The sequence below is a fragment of the Eucalyptus grandis genome, chromosome 8 (genome assembly GCF_016545825.1).
Source record: "Eucalyptus grandis isolate ANBG69807.140 chromosome 8, ASM1654582v1, whole genome shotgun sequence".
NCBI lineage: Eukaryota > Viridiplantae > Streptophyta > Magnoliopsida > Myrtales > Myrtaceae > Eucalyptus > Eucalyptus grandis.
The window spans coordinates 23,515,433-23,536,014 of record NC_052619.1 but is presented as its reverse complement, the minus strand read 5'-3'; the positions used below and the strand labels follow the sequence as shown (position 1 = coordinate 23,536,014).

The 20,582-nt window shown below is 38.8% G+C and overlaps 2 protein-coding genes and 1 non-coding gene across 3 annotated transcripts; all 3 read left to right on the top strand.

Annotated features, from left to right (window-relative positions):
- Nucleotides 1–508: 508 nt before the first annotated feature.
- Nucleotides 509–4,404, top strand: LOC104457241. The gene is made up of 3 exons (XR_005545359.1): nt 509–1,543; nt 2,952–3,225; nt 3,815–4,404. It is a non-coding gene; the product is annotated as a cytochrome P450 CYP82D47 (transcript).
- A 2,182-nt stretch (nt 4,405–6,586) lies between these two features.
- Nucleotides 6,587–10,778, top strand: LOC104457240 (xanthotoxin 5-hydroxylase CYP82C4). Its single transcript, XM_039299746.1, has 3 exons — nt 6,587–7,655; nt 9,950–10,225; nt 10,755–10,778. The coding sequence occupies exons 1-3, from the start codon at nt 6,714–6,716 to the stop codon at nt 10,776–10,778; spliced, it is 1,242 nt and encodes a 413-aa protein (XP_039155680.1). The 5' UTR covers nt 6,587–6,713.
- A 63-nt stretch (nt 10,779–10,841) lies between these two features.
- Nucleotides 10,842–11,401, top strand: LOC120286821 (xanthotoxin 5-hydroxylase CYP82C2-like). Its single transcript, XM_039299357.1, has one exon. It carries the CDS (start codon nt 10,849–10,851, stop codon nt 11,194–11,196), a length of 348 nt encoding a protein of 115 aa, XP_039155291.1. The 5' UTR covers nt 10,842–10,848; the 3' UTR covers nt 11,197–11,401.
- The last annotated feature ends 9,181 nt before the right edge of the window (nt 11,402–20,582 follow it).

The following is a 20,582-nucleotide window of genomic DNA, read 5'->3' as shown; positions in this document are numbered from 1 at the left end:
CTCCTCAAACCCACGCCAAGGGGGGCTTGGCTTGGTGGAGGCAGCGGCTCAAGACAATGACGACTGTGATGGCACGACAAACAACGTAAGGAACGCGGGAGGTGGCTTGTGGCGGTGAGCGAGCGGTGGTGTCAAGCGAGCGACGGCGCGATGGCTCGTTGGGCGAGCGGTGAGTGGTGGTGGAGGTGGTGAAGATGAGGGTGAGGGGAAAGTGCGGTGGTGCTGGTGGCGGTGAGCAGGGCGGCAGCAAGGGAAAAGAAGGAGGAGGAGGTTCGGCCGGGAGGCGGGAAGGAAAAGAAGAGAGTGGGAGAGAGAGAAAGAGAGAGAGAGAAGAAAAGACAAAAGAAGAGGGGCTACAGGAGATGGCGTGAGGGCGGCGAGAGAGAGAGAAAATGGGTGGATGGCAGAGTTTGGTAGAAGGGGGAGGAAACGTGAGGGAGAAGAAAGAAGAGAAAAAAATTAAAAAAAAAAAAAAGGGCCGGCCTCGGGGGGGGGGTTGGGGGGACGTCACAATAAACTGCCGGGAAAGCAGCAAATGAACTCTTGAAAGGAAAACTTTCCAGAAAAACTCTGTCCTGCTATACTTCAGGAATCCCTCATCATGGCAATTCTGATTGAATTGCTGATAATTTTGATCTCAACCTTGGCCCTGCTAATAGTCATCTCCCTCTACCGATCACACAAATCCAAAGATCGTCGCGATTTGCCCGAAGCCAAAGGCGGTTGGCCTATATTCGGCCACCTTCTTCTGTTCGGTAGCAAGGACCTGATGCACAAAAAGTTGGGTTCCATGGCCGACAAGTATGGACCGATTTTCACCATAAGATTAGGCTTTCATCGAGCAATTATCGTGAGCAGTTGGGAAGTGGCTAAGGAGTTTTCCACCATCCACGACAAGGCCTTTGCCGATCGACCGTTGATCACTGCCACGAGGCTCATGGGCTACAACGGTGCAATGTTTGGCTTCACCCCTTACGGGGAATACTGGCGAGAGATGCGCAAGATTGTGACAGTCGAGCTCCTGTCGAACCACCGGCTTGACTCACTGAAGCACATACGAGTTCTCGAGGTTGAGATGGCAATAAAAGAATTGTTCAAGGCTTGGATCAGACAGGGTAAGCCCAGAAGCGGGGTCCCAGTGGAAATGAAGTCTTGGCTGGGAGACTTGATGCTCAATATATCTTTGCATATGGTTGGGGGGAAGAGCTATGTTGGTTCGAACACTGACTGCAGCGACGCTGAGGCAAAGAGATGCAAAAGGTCAATAAGGGGGTTTTTCGATCAGTTCAGGGTCTTCATGCTGTCTGATGCGATCCCGGCTCTCGGCTGGTTGGATATAGGTGGCTATGAACGATCGATGAAGGAGACAGCAAAAGAGTTGGATGTTTTGGCTCAGGGGTGGCTAGAGGAGCATAGAAGGAAGAAGTTGTCCCGCCCCAGAGGTGATAGAGAGCAAGATTTTATGGATTTGATGCTGAACATCTGCGAGAGTGCAAAATTTTCAGATTTCGACACCGACACAGTTATTAAGGCGACTTGTTTGGTGAGTAAAGTAGAACTCTGTGCACAAACGCTGATTTGAAGTCATGCTAATGCATTCACAATGCTTCTTCCCCATCACTACCTGAAAACTTCAAGTATTATCTTGAATGCCATATTGTTGGATTCATTGCATCCATAAGCAGCTGAAGTATAGAACTTTTAGCAAAATCCACTTATAATTTAATGACAATAAACTTATTTGATGTTCACCTGGTTTTCCAAGTACAGTTTGATCATATCAAGATTTTGCAGAAGATGTTGGCTAAAATGGAATTACCTTTACACTTGTATGAACTACCTACTTATGGGATCTAGAGAACCATTAGTTCCGATCTTCTGTATGAATTTTTAGTTGCTGTAAGAAACTCTGCAAGAAGTTGTAAATTCAGAGGCATGAAGAGTGATGCTAGATATACTCAGATAAGTCTACTAAATTAGCAAACTAAAATGTACCGCAGATTGCCGATGGGTCTATAGACAAGCGGCTTGTATTCTTTCTTTCATTTCACGTCCAATAAAAGTCTAAAATCTTTTAGCCATCCAGCTTAAGTGTCCGGCATATAATGCCTGCTCATTGGTAGATTCTTTTGTGCTGAGGAGCGGTGGAGACCATCAGATTCAAGAAAAGACGATATTGCGACCTGTAGGTACCCATATAAGAATCAAAATTAATACTCAGAATATACAGAGACTTTACTCAGGGAGTACCTAAATTTTTCCTACCTAGCATTATATTGATGACATATGCCGTATGTTTTATGTTGTATGCTCATCTTGAATCCAGGATAGACTGGCAATAGTTTATTACATTTCCCTTTGATCTGTAGCGGTGGTTTCATGGTCAAAGTTTGCATTTTTTTATTATTTTATCTTTATCTGTCTACATCTTAGCATTAAGACACGGACAAAAGAGCGTCCGCTTTTGAGATAGCGCGTCAATTCATCATTATCATCTAAAATCTTTCCCGTTGAACAAAGGAGATTGCTCAGAGATCAGCTAGCTCAAGATATTTTAAAATATCTAAAGCAAAAATAATATGGCACTAAGCGCCAATAGAGCAATGACATTTTGCATCTTCAATAGGAAAACCAAAAATTATATGAGATAGTTCTTCATTTCATATTTACACTCTTAGAAGTGGATTAAGGTGATTCAAACTAGGCTTCAAACGGAAGAGATTAAATCAAAGATTTGTTATGTTTCTTCTCTACTTCTCCGAGTTTTCTAATGAGATTGGTGTGAAATTATGATCATATCAATCTAGTTTGATTCAAGTTCATTTACAAATATTGTGACTAAATCATTTGAATAGGATATATGACATATCATATCATATTTGATTCCACCCTTCATGTCAAAGCACTTGAGTTGATCATACTTCTTTTTCTCATTGGGCGGGGGGGCATAGAACTTGATCGTAGGGGGGACCGATACTATGACGACGGCGCTCACGTGGGCACTATCGCTGCTAGTGAGCAACCGCCGCACATTGAAGAAGGCCCAACAAGAGCTGGACACCCATGTCGGCAAGGGCAGGCCCGTCGAAGAGTCCGATGTGAAGAAGTTGACCTACCTCCAAGCCATCGTCAAGGAGACAATGCGCTTGTATCCCCCTGTGCCGATTGCTGTCAGAAGTTCGATGGAAGAGTGCACCTTCTCCGCCGGCTTCCGCATTCCCATAGGTACGTGGCCCTCGCATTTCAGCAAAAACCAATCGCATATAGGACCTTGATTTATATTATGCTATTTTTGGTACGAAGAAACATTGTCTATAATCGACATGATGAACTGGGCCGATTCATAAAATAAGCATGCAGTCCATGTCTTTTATCATAGGATCAAGAATGGACCACGTTATTACACAGTATCATAATTTGGTCTAGCCCAAGAAATCTAGACCATAAACTATCAAGATTTTGCCAAAAGGGTTTGGATTAGTTTTAAATATGCAGCCTATGGAATCTTCTTTGATATAATATAGATTCATCATCATTTATTTGGATTGTTAGTTAACCTTTCAAATTACAACTACCCACGTCACCATCATGGATGAGAGCTGTGTAACTATGTCGAATTCCTAATTTTTTCGTCACTTCCATCTTTGATCATGGAATTTGAACCTTTTTATTGATTCAAGAGGCCAAGTCGACTTCCCAGCTTGCCAAAATTCCTCTGCGACTTTGACTTGCATCTTCATTCCTGAGATCTCTGTAAAATTTTCTTGCGTTTGCCCTGTTTATACAAATGCTATTATACTCGGTCATTGGTTAGGTACGCGTTTGCTGCTCAACATCGCAAAATACAGAGGGACGAGCGTGTCTGGTCCGACCCAGACAAATTCCTGCCGGAGAGGTTCCTCACAACTCATGAGAATGTGGACATGAGAGGTCAGAACTTCGAGCTCATCCCCTTCGCCACGGGGAGGAGGTCCTGCGCCGGAACCTCGCTGGCTCTTCACGTGGTGCACTTGGTGCTGGCTAGTTTGCTGCAAAGTTTCGAGATCAGCAGGGTCTCGGATGAAGCTGTGGACATGACCGAGAGCCCTGGTTTGTCGAATATGAAGGCGACCCCGCTTGAAGTCATACTCATTCCACGCCTTGATCAGAAGGTTTATGAAAGGGACGAGCAGGAGAATTTGTGATCTTTGACTATAGTTATCGCATTATCATGAGGAGAGCCACAAGCTTCATTTTCTCTTGAAAATCAAACTTGACAGGACATGTTCCCACCTAGGAGGCTCCTAAGGATTGCAATTAAAAATAAAACAATGACTCAATTACAGTAAATTTGAAGCCAGTTACTTGAATAGCTTTCTTTTGCACTTACACCGGCAATGTAATAAGAGTGTGGCTTGTTCGAGAGATCATTTCCACACTGAGAGAGTAGGATGTAGCTCTCTGTTTTCAGCGGATATGTCGAACGCACTTCGGCGACGATATGAATGGTTAGTCGCCAAACAGGGTACACACCAAAGATCTTCAGGGAAGAAGCAGTTTCCGTTAGTTCCGCACAGGTTCGCTCGAATCTAGTTTCTGTAATGGTCTACCGTTTTTTTGTGTGTTCATTGCGGCAATACGCAAGCTGGAAATCCTCTTTTATGCCCTACATTTCGTCGCACGTAGGATGAACAGGAGGACGCGTATGTTGCCTCGAAATAAAAATCGAAAGATTCCTAGGACTTCAAGGTCAAATTTACACGATCCGGAAGAAGAGCATCTCTATGGGATCATACCAGAATTGAATGTATGCGACTATCAGAGAACTAAACAGAACTAAAAACAATTACTTATATGACTAACAAACATTACTGATATGTGAGGAATCATCAGGTTGAACAATGAAGTACACCCTACTTCATGGTAATTCGTCGCACACGAACAAAATAATTAAGCGAAAGCCGCATAGTGTTGGGGGAAACTGAGGACAATAATTCACCACGAACTAAGTCCAATTGAGGATCAATTTCTCGTTGGAAACTAAACCGACCGAAATCAACTTAACCCCATCAATAACTAGCTAATGCAACCTCGGAATAAGCAAATATAATGCCAAATTGATAAGAAAATAAAGCCAACAACAACATTAAGGATTTAACGTGGAAATGCGAGAAAAATCACGGACTGCCCAAAAACTTCTACTAATCACTAAGAATAATAGAATACATAAAGTGTTCTTCTTTAGTCACATGTTAGAGGGTCAGCATCAACATTATAAGTTCATTTTCTCACCACAAAGGTGGATAAAAATAAACAGGGCAAGAAAACCTTACCAAAGATCAGAGAATTCAAAGGAGAGCTGACTAATTTGTAGCACTTGATCTCATGAACAACATACTTAAATGTGAGCCAATTCCCTCAACGTTTGGCCTTTGAATCGGAGCCGCAAAGTTTCAACTCCATTTTCTTCTTTCTCCATGCTCTCTTCAGTGTTCTCTCTCTCTCTCTCATGGGCACACACGCCCGAAGATATATCTTTTTTTCTTTCATTTGCTTTTTTGCTTTTCTTCTTCTTTTTTTCTTTTATTTTAGTGTAGTTGGGCCCCACAAGAGGTGGAATCTCCCCCTCCACCTCATGTGAGAAGTTCGATCATTCCCGTTTTACTATGGGTATTGCATTGGTCATCATATTGGATCCATTGTCATCAGTGTGGACTTTCTTAAGTATGAAGAGTTTCTCTTCTGCCGGCTGTACGGCGCTTCCCAAGTCACAAGAAAAAGAAAAGAGAGAGAGAGAGTTTCTCTTCTAATTTTTTCCAAATCCAATGATGCTTCACGTCAACATGCTTTAATCTTGAATGCAATATTGGATTTTTGCTAAGATAAATAGTACTCATATTATCACAATACATAACAAACTTCTCTTATTCAAGCACAATTCTTATAGTAATAATATTTACATCCACGAGAGTTCTTTACCTTCCATGATAATAATGATACACTCCATTTCAGTTGTAGATAAAGCAATACAATTTTGCAACTTTGATTGTCACGAAATAGCTCCTGTGCAAAACCACCAGCCGTTGCAGCATAAATGGTAGATCCTTTGTCCTCCACCGAGGAGGCTAAGGTTTGAAGCCCCCACGAAGTAAGGAGGCTGAAGCGCTGTGTGGTGAGTTAAGCGTGGTGTCGGGGTGGTGGTTTCTCCGCTCACACCTGTTTATGGCGGTTGTCTTCCTCTAGCAACAAAAAAAAAAAAAAAAAAAAAACAGCTCCTGTGCAAAGCTCATCATGTATTATATATCTCTTTTTCTTTCTTTTGCTTGTTGACTTTTCTTCTTTTTTTTTTTGTTTTAATGACAGTTGGGCCCCACAAGAGGTGCAGCCAACACATAGGACAAGCAGTTCGAAGTGATGTTCATCACGTCATAGAAGATATATTTAATAGCGAACACTTATTTTGGTCATAATCAATGATCAAGTTTTTTTTTTTTAATCAATGATCAAGTTGCCTGGGCTGACTTTTGGCTTTTGTCCCCACACACTCCTAGCTTCCAATGAGAGGTAAGGATCTGAGCCCTTCATTCAGAATATATGCAGACTCCATTGGAGTTCAGAATTTCGAGAACTCAAATTGATTTATTAGAAACTGCAAGGAAAGCAGCAGACGAGCTCTTAAAAGGAAATTTTTTCCAGATAAACTCTGTCCTGCTGTCCTTCAGGAATCATTCATCATGCCAACTCTGATTGAGTTGCTGATAATTCTGATCTCAACCTTGGCCCTGCTGAAGGCTATCTCTCTCTACCGATCACACAAGTCCAAAGACCACCGCGATGTGCCTGAAGCCAAAGGTGGTTGGCCTATTTTCGGTCACCTTCCTCTGTTCGGCAGCAACGACCTGATGCACAAAAAGTTGGGATCCATGGCCGACAAGTGTGGACCAATTTTCGCCATAAGATTAGGCTCTCATCGAGCAATCGTCGTGAGCAGTTGGGAAGTGGCTAAGGAGTGCCTCACCGTCCATGACAAGGTCTTCGCTGATCGGCCAGTGATCACCGCCACGAGGCTCCTGGGCTACAACGGTGCCATGTTCGGTTTTGGTCCTTATGGAGAACACTGGCGAGAGATGCGCAGGATTGCGATGACTGAGCTCCTCTCGAACAACCGGCTTGACTCACTGAAGCACATACGAGTTTTTGAGGTTGAGACAGCAATTAAAGACTTGTTCAAGGCCTGGATCGAAAAGGGTGAGCCCAGAAGTGGGGTCTTGGTGGAAATAAAGTCTTGGCTTGCAGACCTGATGCTCAATATATCGGTGAAGATGGTAGGAGGGAAGAGATATAGTGGTTCAAACGCGGACTGTGATGACGCCGAGGCAGATAGGTGCAAAAGGTCGATCAGGAGGTTTTTTCATCTGTTCGGGGTCCTCGTGTTGTCAGATGCGATCCCAGCTCTCAGCTGGTTGGATTTAGGTGGCTATGAACGATCGATGAAGGAGACAGCAAAAGAGTTGGATGTCTTGGCTCAGGGGTGGCTAGAGGAGCATAGAAGGAAGAGGTTGTCCTGCCCCGAAGGTGATAGAGAGCAAGATTTCATGGATTTGATGATCAACGCCCTCGAAGGTGGGAATTTTTCAGATTTCGACGCGGATAGAGATATAAAGGCAACTTGCTTGGTGAGTAATTCTAGCTCATAATGTTTGGAAACTCGAACTCTGTGCATAAAAAGTTGATCTGAAGTCATGTTAATGCATTCACTGAAGCTTCTGCCCCATCAATGCTTGAAAACCTTAAGCATTTTCATGAATGCAATTTTGTTGGAGTCATTTCATCCATAAGCAGCAGAAGTATAGTATTTTTAGCCAAATCCACTTATAAGTTAATGATAAACATATTACCTGTTCACATGTTTTTCCAAATACAGTTTGATCATATCAAGAATTTGCACTAGACGTTGGCCTGTACTAGAGAAACATTTTGAACTTGTGCGAACTACTTGCATATGGAAGTAAGAGTCTTAGTTTTGATCCGGTCAATGTAAATTTTTAGTTGCTTACAGCAGGAAGAGCGATGCAAGATATATTAAGATCGGTCTACTAAATTAGTAAACTAAGATATACGGTCGTTGCAAATGGATCTTTCAACAAGCGGCTTGTATTCTTTTTCTTTTTCTCTAACATCCCATAAAAGTCCAAACGTTATGTAGTAATCTGGTCTTAGTCTCTGACGAGCAACCAGTTTCAGAACGTTCATCTAGAGCAAATACCATATGCTCTAGGGCAGATCTTTTTTGTGCTCTCGTAATCATCGGATTTGGAAAAAGACTATTGCGACCCATTGGTACACATACAAAAATCAAAATTGATCTTTGGATTACACAAAATGTTTTAACTTGGGAGCACCTAAAGTTCTTCCTACCTCGCATTATTTTGTTTACTAAAGTTGTACTTGTTGGAAGTTTGTTTATAAAACAAACTAAGTATACGTTTCATTGTCTCACATAGGAAAAGTACGAGAAAATGGGCCAATTAAAAAGCGTGGGGTTTCTTTAGTGTACCTAAAGAAATGATAGGGTGTGGGCTAGATCCCACCATACTCACGTGTAAGTGCGCGATTATTAGGCGTACTTAGCATGCGCTTGCGCACCCGCAGTTTAATTAGCACTAACCCTATGTTATTTTTTTTTCTTTCTTACAGTTATCTTATTAAATTTAATCAATTCAAAAGGTTTTTTTTGTTTATTGAGAATTTTTGGAAATTATTTAAAAAAAAAGAAATTTTATTTATTAAATATTTTTTTTAATTATTTCGAATTTTTGTTTGTGTCTCTTCAAGACAACCTTTGAAAAAAATACTCGTTCAGTTTGCAACATTTCCCAAAAGTTGCATTTGTTCATTTTTTCAATTTCTTCCGAATGAACACATTTGTTCATCTAGGCAATTTTTTGAAAGAATACATTTGTTCACTTTGCAATTTTTCATGAAAAGTTGACTACGTTTTTAAGACCGATTTATATATACATGTCAGCTTTCCAGAAGAGTGTGTATGATCATTTTTATCATTTCAAGCATTTTTTTTGAAAAACAACAGCCATTTTTTCAATTGTTTTCTAGAAAGACCCTAACACTAGAGAAATACTAGATTGCTATATAGTATTCTCAATTTTTAAACTTTGTTCAATTTTTAAACTTTGTTGTATCTTGGAGGATATTTGCCGGTGACCATTAACAACTTTGTGGGGCAGATAAATTCTTAAAGAAAGTAATATCACGTCTCAAAGTCCAACTTGATTATTCTAAATATTCGACTTCATTGTTCTATCCAATACAAAGCTATATTTTCCCAACAGCACTGATGTTGTCATTTTGTAAACATCTAGAATCCTGGACAGATGGGCAATAGTTTTCTATTCGTTTCCCATTCATCCAGCAGATCATGACCGGTAGTGGAAGTTAAAAACGTCCTTCTGTCCCCGAATGACTCTTCCCCATAATGAATCAATAGAGAAATTAAATGACGGTCAAAGTTTGCATCTTTTCTATGTCTTTCTCCATCTGAACAAAAGAGCGAGACACTTGTCTACTCGGAAGACGGCGTTAATTCATTGTTATCATCGTAAGAAAATATCCAAAGCAGAAAGAAAATGGCCCAAAGAGCCAAAGCAGAAAGTACTGCCGCTTCAGAAAGAATCTTTCTATTTTTCTTTGCGGCATACGTGAGAATGCTTGTTCACCTGATTAATAATCGTCATTGGGAGGGATAGTTTGGAATTGGAGTAAGGTTAAATTCGGAGAGTGTGAATCTAGTTTGATTCAAGCTCATTTATAAATACTGTGTTTAAATGGTTTGAATCGGAAATATGACTTCGAAATTACATTTGATCCTTACAATATCACCATCATCATCTGACATCTTCCACCCTTCCGTGTCGAAGCACTTTGAGTTAATCCTGCATTTTCTTGGGCGTAGAACATGATACTCGGGGGGACCGATACTTTGACAGTGGCGATGACCTGGGCACTGTCGCTGCTAATGAACAACCGGGCCGCGTTGAAGAAGGCGCAACAAGAGCTGGACACCCACGTCGGCAAGAGTAGGCCCGTTGAAGAGTCCGATGTGAAGAACTTGACCTACCTCCAAGCCATCGTCAAGGAAGCAATGCGTTTGTATCCACCAGTGCCAATAAGCGGTCTTAGAAGGTCCATGGAAGAGTGCACCTTGTCCACTGGCTTCCGGTTCCGGCAGGTACGTGGCCCTTGCATTTCAGCAGAAATCAATACTATATAGGACATTGATATATGGCATGGTCCCTTTGGCATGGAAAAATATACTCTGAAATCGACGTGATGAACTGAGCCAATTCACTAAATAATCGTGAAGTCCATATCTTCATCATGAATTGGACTGCGTTGTTGCACGGAATTACGAGTCCGGACCAACAAAAAAAGTTTTAGACCTATCAAGATTTTGCAGAAAAGAGTTAGATTATTTTTAAATATACAGTCCGTGGAATCATCATTTTATACAAGCTATACTCATTATCATTGATCTGTATAATTAAGTAAAAATTTACAAATTACAACTACTAGCCTTCCTCTGATGGATGTGAATTGTATAACGATGGATTACAAAGTCTCTGAGGCTTTATAATATGTCAAAATGTGAATTTTGTGTCTCTTTCGTTTGTGATCTCGGAATTTGAGTCGGTCCATTGATTCAAGAGGGCAAGCCCACTTTTCCCATTTGCCAAACTTTCTGAGACTTTGACTTGTAGCTTCACTCCTCAAGATCTGTGTAAAATCTTCTTGTGTTTGCACTTTTTTTCTGCAAAATCTCTTATACTCTGTGATTGGTTAGGTACGCGTTTGATGTTGAACATCTCGAAAATACAGAGGGACGGGCGCATATGGTCCAACCCGGACGAGTTCCAGCCTGAGAGGTTCCTCACGACGCATGAGAACGTGGACTTGAGAGGTCAGAACTTCGAGTTCATCCCCTTCAGCGCGGGGAGGAGGTCCTGCGCTGGAATTTCGCTGGCTCTTCAGACGGTGCACTTGACACTGGCTAGCTTTCTGCAAAGTTTCGAGATCAGCACGGTCTCAGACGAAGCCGTGGACATGACCGAGAGCCCCGGCTTGTTAAATGAGAAGGCGAGCCCGCTTGAAGTTATGCTCATTCCACGCCTTGATAAAAAAGTATATGAAAGAGGCGAGTAGGAGAGTACGTAATCTTCTGTCTATGGTCAGTACTTTATTATGAAGAGAGCCACAAGATCCATTTTCCCTTGCAAATCAAATTTGAATGTATATGTTCCCTCCTAAGTGGCTACTAAAGATTGCAATTAGGAACCAATAAATAAATAAATACTTTCAGCTGTGTGTGTTTATATATATGTTGTATTCCGTACTTTTATATGTAAGAAACGGGGAATCTAGGGTTCCTACTGTTGAAGTCTTCTTCTTTCTACTCTAACTGTCTATTTAGAATTTTTTATACGTAGGGACAAATGAAATTGAGAATTAACTATCTATCAAATCTTTATGAAACTACTTTCCCTTTTGTTTAACCGGTTTCTTGGATTAATTAGAATCATAAAGTCTCATGTGGTGGGATTGGAGGAAATGCCACTAAGGATGAACGGTTTCCAAGTGAATAAGTTCCAAACTTGGAATCTAAAATCTATCATGTTAGAACCGGTTCCTAATTTTTGAACCTTAAATCTACGTGATTGTCTTATAGTGGATCCTGTTTGTTTGGCCTAATTCACTAGTTTGTTCTTTTCTTTTTGTGTCATTTATTCAAAAAAAAAAAAATCAAGACAAATAGCAATTATAACAAAATAATACAAGCAACAACATGGCTAAAAGTAATACATTGATACAAAACAAATAGAAATATAAAGTAGAGGGAACTTAAGCTTATTTAAGAATAATAAATCATTTTTTCCAACTTAAAAAATAGGTTTTAACCAATTCCTAAGTGGGTGGGTGGGGAGATAAGTTCAATACCTAAAATTTGGAACCTATTCACATTGTACCAATTCAAAAATTTTGAAATTCGGAATCGGACCCATTGCACAACCCTAAATCCCACCAAGTGAGATTTCTTAAATACAAAGAAAGAAAGAACATAAGGAAACAAATAATTTTAGAGCAAATTTAGATAATCGCTAGCTAACATGAATACATATACATACATACATACATACATATATATATATATATTGATATATATATATATATATCTCTTACCTTCGTGCAATTAAAAGAAGCATCTTCATGTTTATATGTGTTAATTGATAACAAAATTCTAAAATAATCGAAAGTTCAGAGTATACCAAATATTCAGTTTCCTACTCTGTTTTTTTTTTTATAAATTAATTCTTTTAACCAACGTCCACTAAATCTTATTTTTGGCCAAAGAACGGTCATCCACTATTTCAAAGTTGACGTTGAATCCTTCGTAAATTACTTATTGTTAGAATATCGTCACTTAGATTTTTTTTTTCTAGGAAAATAGATCTCATTATATGGATGACGTAATTAACTGATGGAGCAATATCCATTAAAATTAGAAAGATATGCCCATCTTTACAAAATGAAACATGTGGCCTCAACGGCACCTTTGGAAATTGTATATAACGGTGCCGTTATGTTAGTGCCACCCTTTCCTTGTTTTTTTTTCCTATAACATTCCTAATTATCCTTTGAATAGGTATTACTTCCAAACAAATGAAAATTTCCGTGGACACAACTAAACATAAGTTGCATTATTTCCTTTCTCCTATTAAATTCCTCTGAGATTTGTCACCTCAACATGGGTTGTTCTAAACTAACTTTATAAAACTTCATGATCAGGACACGCATGATTTATTCATCTGGCTGTAACTTACTCGTACACAAAATCTAATCTAATCGCTAATGTAAAGCAATGTCAATGATATGATGCTAGATCTTTAAATAGCCTAAAATGAAAGCATTTTATAGAATTCAACCGCTAACATTGTAGTTTAACTAATTGCCTACGAATATCACAGAATTGTGATGTCAAATGTGCCACTGTAAAATCATGTTCCATGGACATTCTTTGGTGCGACATACGGTATTTGATGAATTCCGAAGCAATTCATAATTATGTTGTAGTATTCGTAATCAGGACCAGTGACAAAATCTGAGAATAAAAAACTACATTATGCGTTCCCAGTGGTGAAAAGGCTCTTACCTGGGTTCTGATTTTTATATGTTTGCTTTTTATTAGCTGTTTATCTGGCATATGAAATTAAATTTTTTTCATTGCACCTTCTCCTCCGGCTTTTTGGCCCACATTCAGCAGAAACCGATTGTATATAACACCTTGATTTAAAGTATGGTCTCTTTGGCACAAAGAAACATACGGTGCGTTTATATCACGAAAAACATTTTCTAAAAAAAATATTTTTCTCATTTTCTAGTATTTGGCTCGCCTAGGAAAATGAGTCGACAGAAAATATTTTTCTAGTCAACGAAAAATGTTTTACTACCAAATCTTAAATTCAAAAAAAAAAAAGATTTCCCTTTAAAAGAATTAGAAAACGTTTTCCAAATTGTTTTCCTAGTTTTATGGGTCCTTAGTTAATGAAAAGTTTATTCTTATAAAAGTATTATAAAAAAATCACATTTTTTTTTTTTTCTTATGATTTTTCTTCTTCTTTTCTCTTTTTGTTTCTTTTTCTTCCTCCTTCTTCCCCCTTCTTCGGCCGCCGACGGCAACTGGCCAAGACACAATCCTATGAGCCCGAACTCCGTTGAGGCCAAAAAGCTTGCATCCAAGCGCGTCCAAGCTTGGCCAAGGCTGGGGAGCTCGCAGCTCGCCCAATCCTGAAGAGTTCAGGGCTTGCTAGATCTAGATGAGCTCAGGCATCGCCAAGGTCAGATTTTCAAATCTAGACAAAATAAAATCAAGAGAAGAAAAATCCTCCGCCTGCCCTTATTTGACCAAATTGTGATATTTTTTTTTGCCAGAACGAATTACTTTCTTCGAACTCACCAATCTTTTTCACCCGTGGTCTTTTCTCAACTTTATTCCCTTTTTGAATTCGTGAGACCCCACGGTTTGTTTTGTTGCTAGTCTGAAGAGTTTAGCACAGGAGATCGTGAAGAGTTTAGGCGTGCGGAGATATACATATTTTTTAATGGAAGAATAGAGAACAGACTGCGAATCTCTTGACCACAAACACACCGCTGGCCAGCCTTGGTCGTGAGTTGCGACCCACGATGGTATTAGTTGATTAACAAGTGTAATCAAGTTCTGATCCTTATTTCTTTGGTTGTACAAGAGTAAAATATTTCTTCCAATATTTTATTTGGGATTCTAATTGACCCACCCCAAATTACCTTAAATTAATTAGTGGTAACTCCTAAATAAAACTGACTTGCAGTAAAAAAACTCAAGTTATAAGTTATGAATTGGTGGGTTTGGAAGAGTCAAGTCATAAGCTAAATTAGTGGGCTTGGGAAGACTTACACTTACCAAGCCATTAGCCTCTACAACCGCGTGTAAGGGCTAGAAAGGGAGGTCACGACAAGCACCACTACCATTGAGCAGGTCATCACCTATTCACCACTCAATCGTAATTCGTGAAATGCTAATTTTAGCCAATATTTGAATTAGGTAAAAATCTTGCTGAAATTGATTTTCGAATAGTATGTGGATGCATTTGATTGACTTCGTTGATATATTATTCTATACAAAATCTTGAGTAGCTTTTAAAATTAGGGATTATACCTTAATTTCTTAGCGTGACATAATCGTCAATCCAATCTCGCACTCAAGAAACAAAAATTGTCAATCCGATCTCAAGCTTGAGATATGATTTGTGATTTCATAAAAAAAATTATCCAATTTGATCTCATATCCAACATACGATTTGTCAATTTACTCTCAAAATTAAATGTATGTGGATAATATCTTAAATGATTTAGTGCCGTGTTTGACGTGGATGTGATTTCTTTCTATTTTTGCTTAATTAATTTAGTTTCTATAAAGAAAAATCATAGATAACATTGTATGTTTAGGGATAAATTTCAATTACTTTCCTAGGATAGATGTTTATTTGATTTTATTATAGAAAGATTGGGTAATCTGCTGTTTTGAATTAGGATTTAGAAAGACTTATTCCCTACTTCAAATTAGATTTTATTATAATCTTGATAGTTTATTTGTGAAATTTAATTAATTTCGAATTTTATAAAATATACAAAAAAAAATTGTGCGTGTCATATAGTTTAAACTGCATCATCCTTGCAATGTCCTTGCCCACATATCATCTAGTAAATTATATGTTAGGTTCAGGAAATTGTGTTTCGTACTAGAATAGTTGCATATTAATTTTGCTCGTCATTAAAATTTGCATGTTAGGTCATTAAATTAAAAATTGTGTGTTCAGAATAAGCATGCTTTGTACGTCATCATACTAAAATAGTTCCATAATAAATTTTTGTACGCCATCAGAATTAGGTCAATTGCTTGTCATGTTAGAAGAATATATGTAGTTGACATTAGGACATTCATATGTCACATGTCATGTTAGATTAATAGCGTTCATTGCGTATAGCTTAGTTGTCATTAAATAAGAGAAAAATTAAAAAATATATATTTGAGTGAAATGACGTGTTAATTATAAATCATAATTAAGATGTTGACGTGATTTTCTATTTAACATTGCAAATGCTTTGTTGCTTCATGATAAGTAGTTGGTCCTTTTCTTCACAATTTATTTAATGCTTTGATTATTGAGTGTTAAATAATGGTTGCGTACCCACTTGATCATTTCACATATTATGATTAATTTAAAATCAATGCAAATTGCCTGCAAAACAAAAGGGAAAGGTACTAAAAAGGCGTTAAAAGTAATTTATCGTAATCAAATTCCCAAACTCATTTTATATCTTATTTGTAGGAGTGAAAAAATTCTTCCGTTATTTTATTTGGGTTTCTAATCAACCCATAAAAAAATTATATATAAATATATAAGAATATAAATATATTATATAGACTTATATTTTGGCTTATATTAGTGGCGACTCCAAAATAAAATCAATTTACATGTTAAAAATCTAAACCCTAAGTCACAAATTAGTATGAACTTAGGGGAGCCCGAATTAAGTCTTGGCTTAATAATTTATTTATCTGCCAAATCACTTTTATATATATATATATGCAAGGCCTGCAAAACAAGGGGGTAGAGTGCTAAAGATCTTTAGGCATTCGAGCTCTCCTTAGAGTACACCGAGGACCTTAGGTCTAAGAGATCCGGGTCTACTATTGATCCACCAAGAGGATTGCCATGCCTTTCCCAAAAGCAACCTCCAATACCGACATTGGGACCTCAAACTCTGGTATGAGATCCTCTCTCTGGCCATTCCGCTCATGACGATACCATAATCTATATCGATGGGGTACCTTATGGGGTAGACCTACATCAACCCAGATCATGGACCTCACAAGTTCATATTCCCATCCTCTCGGGCTCCCATAAAGCGGAATATAGCACCTCTGCTCGATTACCTTATTAGGTTGACCAAAATGCTTAGGAGGAGCTACCATATAAGGACCTAAAAATGTTATCCTACAACTGGGTGAGACGACGTCTCAGCAAGTTCACCCCCTAAGACTCGACTATGAAGAAAATACACCTTTAAGGCTGCCTAAGCACAAGCACAAGTCAGATGACTTACCTTTGCCTTGGTTCCTTCCTATAAGTCAATACCATTCATATAATTTCAACAAATCACTTCAGCACATCAAAACATCAATTCAGATCGAGTCATCGAACAATCGACTCATTCAATTCCATGTCATCAAGACCATCCCTTGATCAACTCATTCAATACTATCTATAAATTCCAATCACATCAAGGACTGCTCACTCCAAGCTGAATATAGATAGAAATACTCAACAAAAGCTTATAACAACGTATACTGCTCACCCTAAGCTGATATATCGAAGCCCTCATGCTGATATAGTATACGACTAATGCTCACCAAAGCTGTGCAATACTTAATTGCTCATCGAAGCTGTGCGATACTTAATAACTCATTGAAGCTATGCGATACTTAATTGCTCACCAAAACTGTGCGGTACTTAAGGTATACTGCTCATTCTAAGCTAATATATCAAAGCCCTCGGGTTGATATAGTATACTACTAATTCTACACAACCAACCATTTCACCACTTTTATCATACCTGATAAAATAATCGTATGTGGGTACACAGTCGACATCTACCAAAAATATAATATCATTACTTTATAAACTCCCACTCATAAAAAAAAAAAAAAATGGCGCTGTAAACCGAAACCCAGTGATTTTCTAATTAAATACCGAAATTAATAAATTTTTGGATAAATACCTAAGATTACAAATCACACTCAAACTGCACAAAATAGCACTCAATTAATTAAACAAATCATACCATTGCGATCAGCATAAAATTCCGATCACCTACTATCCTGGTCTAATTTTCGGAAAATAATAATTAATTAAATAATTACGAAAATTAATTAATAAATACCAAAAATGCAACTTACGCCGAAAAAGCCTAATTAAAAGCCTAGACGGGTTTGGAAAATTTCCAAACCTACCTAGATAAATACTACAGCTTATCTACTTGCTAATTGCACTACTCTAACCACCTAACATGCATAAACGATTAACTAAATTGACAATCTATCGTAACTAACCACCTAAACCATAGTCTAAACTAATTAATCATTAAGCATAATTAAATTCCTAAGCAGAAATTAGTGAGTAAACTCATTGGATTAATGATTCAATGGGACCACGATGATAGAGACGTGAAGGGGATCGATAAACTCTAAGCGGGTGCACCAAGCAAGGTCCCGAAAGGGCACCAAAGATGGTTGGACTTGGGTCTTGAAGATGGCTAGATGATGGCCGGTTAGGGCCGAAATAGACAAGGAGAACCGGCGAAGGTTGTAGCGAGGCTTCCAGCGGTTCGACAGGCGACCAAGCAGCTCCGGCGATGGCAAGGGAAGTTCGAACAACTTGGGGGACAGCTTGGGGGTCGCGTCTAGGTAGAACGATGACCAGGGACGCTGCGGGACAAGCGTGGCTTGCGTGGGACTCGCAGACAACGCGACAATGAGCAGTGGCAACGTGGGCGGCTCGAATGGGTTACTCGACAGCTAGGGGAGGAGAAAGGCTCGGTTTTCTAGAATTTTTTAAGCTTCTTTGGTCTGCAATGGAGGGGGGGTCTACAGCAAGGAAATAGGGAGGGGACCAGCTTACTATAGAGGGGAGCACTTGGTCTCACTCTCATCTCTTTGTCTCCTTAGTGAGGCCCCACTTAGATGAGCTATCTTCCTCAGCCAAAAACAGAGCAACAAACTTGCTTAGGAAGTTTTGGAGGTGGTCCAAAGGTTGAGACAAGGGAAGGCTATGAATTTTGGTAACAATTTCCTCAATTCCACCTCAATTCCTTCTTGAATCAACTCAATTTGGCTCCCATAAATTTCATTATTGAGTCCTCGATCAAATTGGTATTTTTCCTGGCCAATAGAACTAACTTGAATCCTAATTACGCGATAAAAAATGATCTCTTGAATTTTCCGGACAAAAACAGCCCTATATCGAATTTTCGCCAAAAATCTAGATTTGCAGAAAAAAATTTGAGGATGAGTCAACGTTCATAAAATGACTCGTGACATGATAGAACTTTCAATTTCTGAAATCTTATTCAAATCCGCGGTTAATTTCAATATAACATGATTTTAGCGAGACCTAATCTACCGAGTAGCTTTTAAAAAATTTTAGTGTAAATGACCCATGGTCGATTTTTTTCGAGCTATAATGAACTTCTTCAATACATTGGCGACTCTCAATGGTCGTAAAAATCTCGAGATTTCAAATACAGGCACAGGTTACCAAAACGATGGAAAAATCAGTTTAATGTCGATCGACGAGAATTGTTCAATTTGGTGGAATCACCCACATTTAACCACACATCTCAGTTGAACCGACCTATTTATGATCTTTAATCAATTTTTACTATGCCGTAATGATCTCTGCAAATAAGCACAGTTGAGTAGTCGATTCCCGATCGAATTCTCAAGTTTATTGCATTAAAATCCCTTACTGACTTCCCTAGGTAGTCTAGTTATCTCATGAATGATCAGCTCTGAGAATAGCATTATAGGTGCATCGATGAAATGCCCGATTTATCTAATTGAAAACATAATTAAAATTCTAGGATGTCACACGACCACGCCAACGCCACCACCAGCAGCCCACGAAGTCAACCCAGCCCGCAAGCTTCAGCCTCATCAAGCCGAGCCCAGCAACCCACGCATCTCAGCCCCAAGTCCAGATCCGAACCCAATAGTTCGCTATGGGCTTGTTGGACTTTTTTGGTCCGATCCAAGCTCCCCTCGACGTCATCGTAGGCTCAAGTTTCGACCGCTGTCACGGTGAACCGGTTTTCGCGCTAAACCAGTGAGTTTATGCACTAAACTCTAATTAGGAGGTTAATGACGTTTAAGGGATATTTAGTTTAAATTAATATTAGATTATGGTAATTATTAGCTTGTTTAATTAATTTACGTTAGTTAGATTAGTGAATTAGGTGGTTAGAAATTGTAGTTAGTTAGTTTATTATGTGGCCTTGTAATTAGAATGGTTAGGATAATTTAATTAGTACATTAGGTGGTTAGATTAGAAATTTTTAGCCAAAGTATGCATTTATGGAATTAAATTTGCATTATTTAATTATTTTTGTAATTTATTTAATTATTTAATATTTTCCAGGGATTAGACCGGGATAACCGGTGACCGGAATTTCGTGTTGATTGTAATGGCATGTTCAGTTTATGCAATTGGGTGTTAATTCATGCAAATTGAGCGCTAATTGGAATTTTGGTCATTTATTCCAAAATTTGTGAATTTTGATATTTATTCAGAAAACCCGGGTGTCGGGTTTTAACACTGAAAATGGTTTTATATACTATATAAAACAGTGGGATTTTAAATTTGAGGATATCAATTTTCCGGGTTCGATCTGACCGTGTACCCACACACGATTATTTTCACCGGGTGTTTTTAATACGAAGAAAAGAGGCCAAGTGTATTATCTTAATTGAGACATTTGAGTACAATGCACCGTGTCCTTAGCCGTAATTGAGTGATCATTTGTTGGTTAAGAGAAATCGTCCCAGACTATTAAGCTAGAGTTACCCCCATATGGATGCCCCTGGACAACGGAAGCCAATCGCAGTAGATTTTGGACCTATGCTCCTTCGAGAAAGCTGTCTAGGAAAGACATAGCCGTGGTCAATGGGGTGAGACGACACCTGGCTATGCCAGTAGACTGCCGAACAGCAAATAAGTCATACTATAAGCCAAGATCAAAACTAGAAACACATGATTAATTGAGTTGAACGCGCCGGATTATGGGACAAAATTGTGTGGCACGGTATAGGATGTGTCATAATGATTTAGCCCTATAATTAGGACCTCTATAATCGTTTGAGATTGAATGTGGTGTTCCAGTTGATGAGCTTATTTGCTACTCATGTTTTTGTGGCTGTCTATGATATGAATTGTGCT

What these genes read in the sequence shown, in the direction of transcription:
- LOC104457240 (XM_039299746.1), top strand. Translation starts at nt 6,714, where the DNA reads ATGCCAACTCTGATTGAGTTGCTGATAATTCTGATCTCAACCTTGGCC. An exon ending in ATATAAAGGCAACTTGCTTG is followed by an intron (nt 7,656 to 9,949) that starts GTGAGTAATTCT and finishes TCTTGGGCGTAG; the next exon opens with AACATGATACTCGGGGGGAC. An exon ending in CTGGCTTCCGGTTCCGGCAG is followed by an intron (nt 10,226 to 10,754) that starts GTACGTGGCCCT and finishes TTTGACTTGTAG; the next exon opens with CTTCACTCCTCAAGATCTGT.
- LOC120286821 (XM_039299357.1), top strand. Translation starts at nt 10,849, where the DNA reads ATGTTGAACATCTCGAAAATACAGAGGGACGGGCGCATATGGTCCAAC.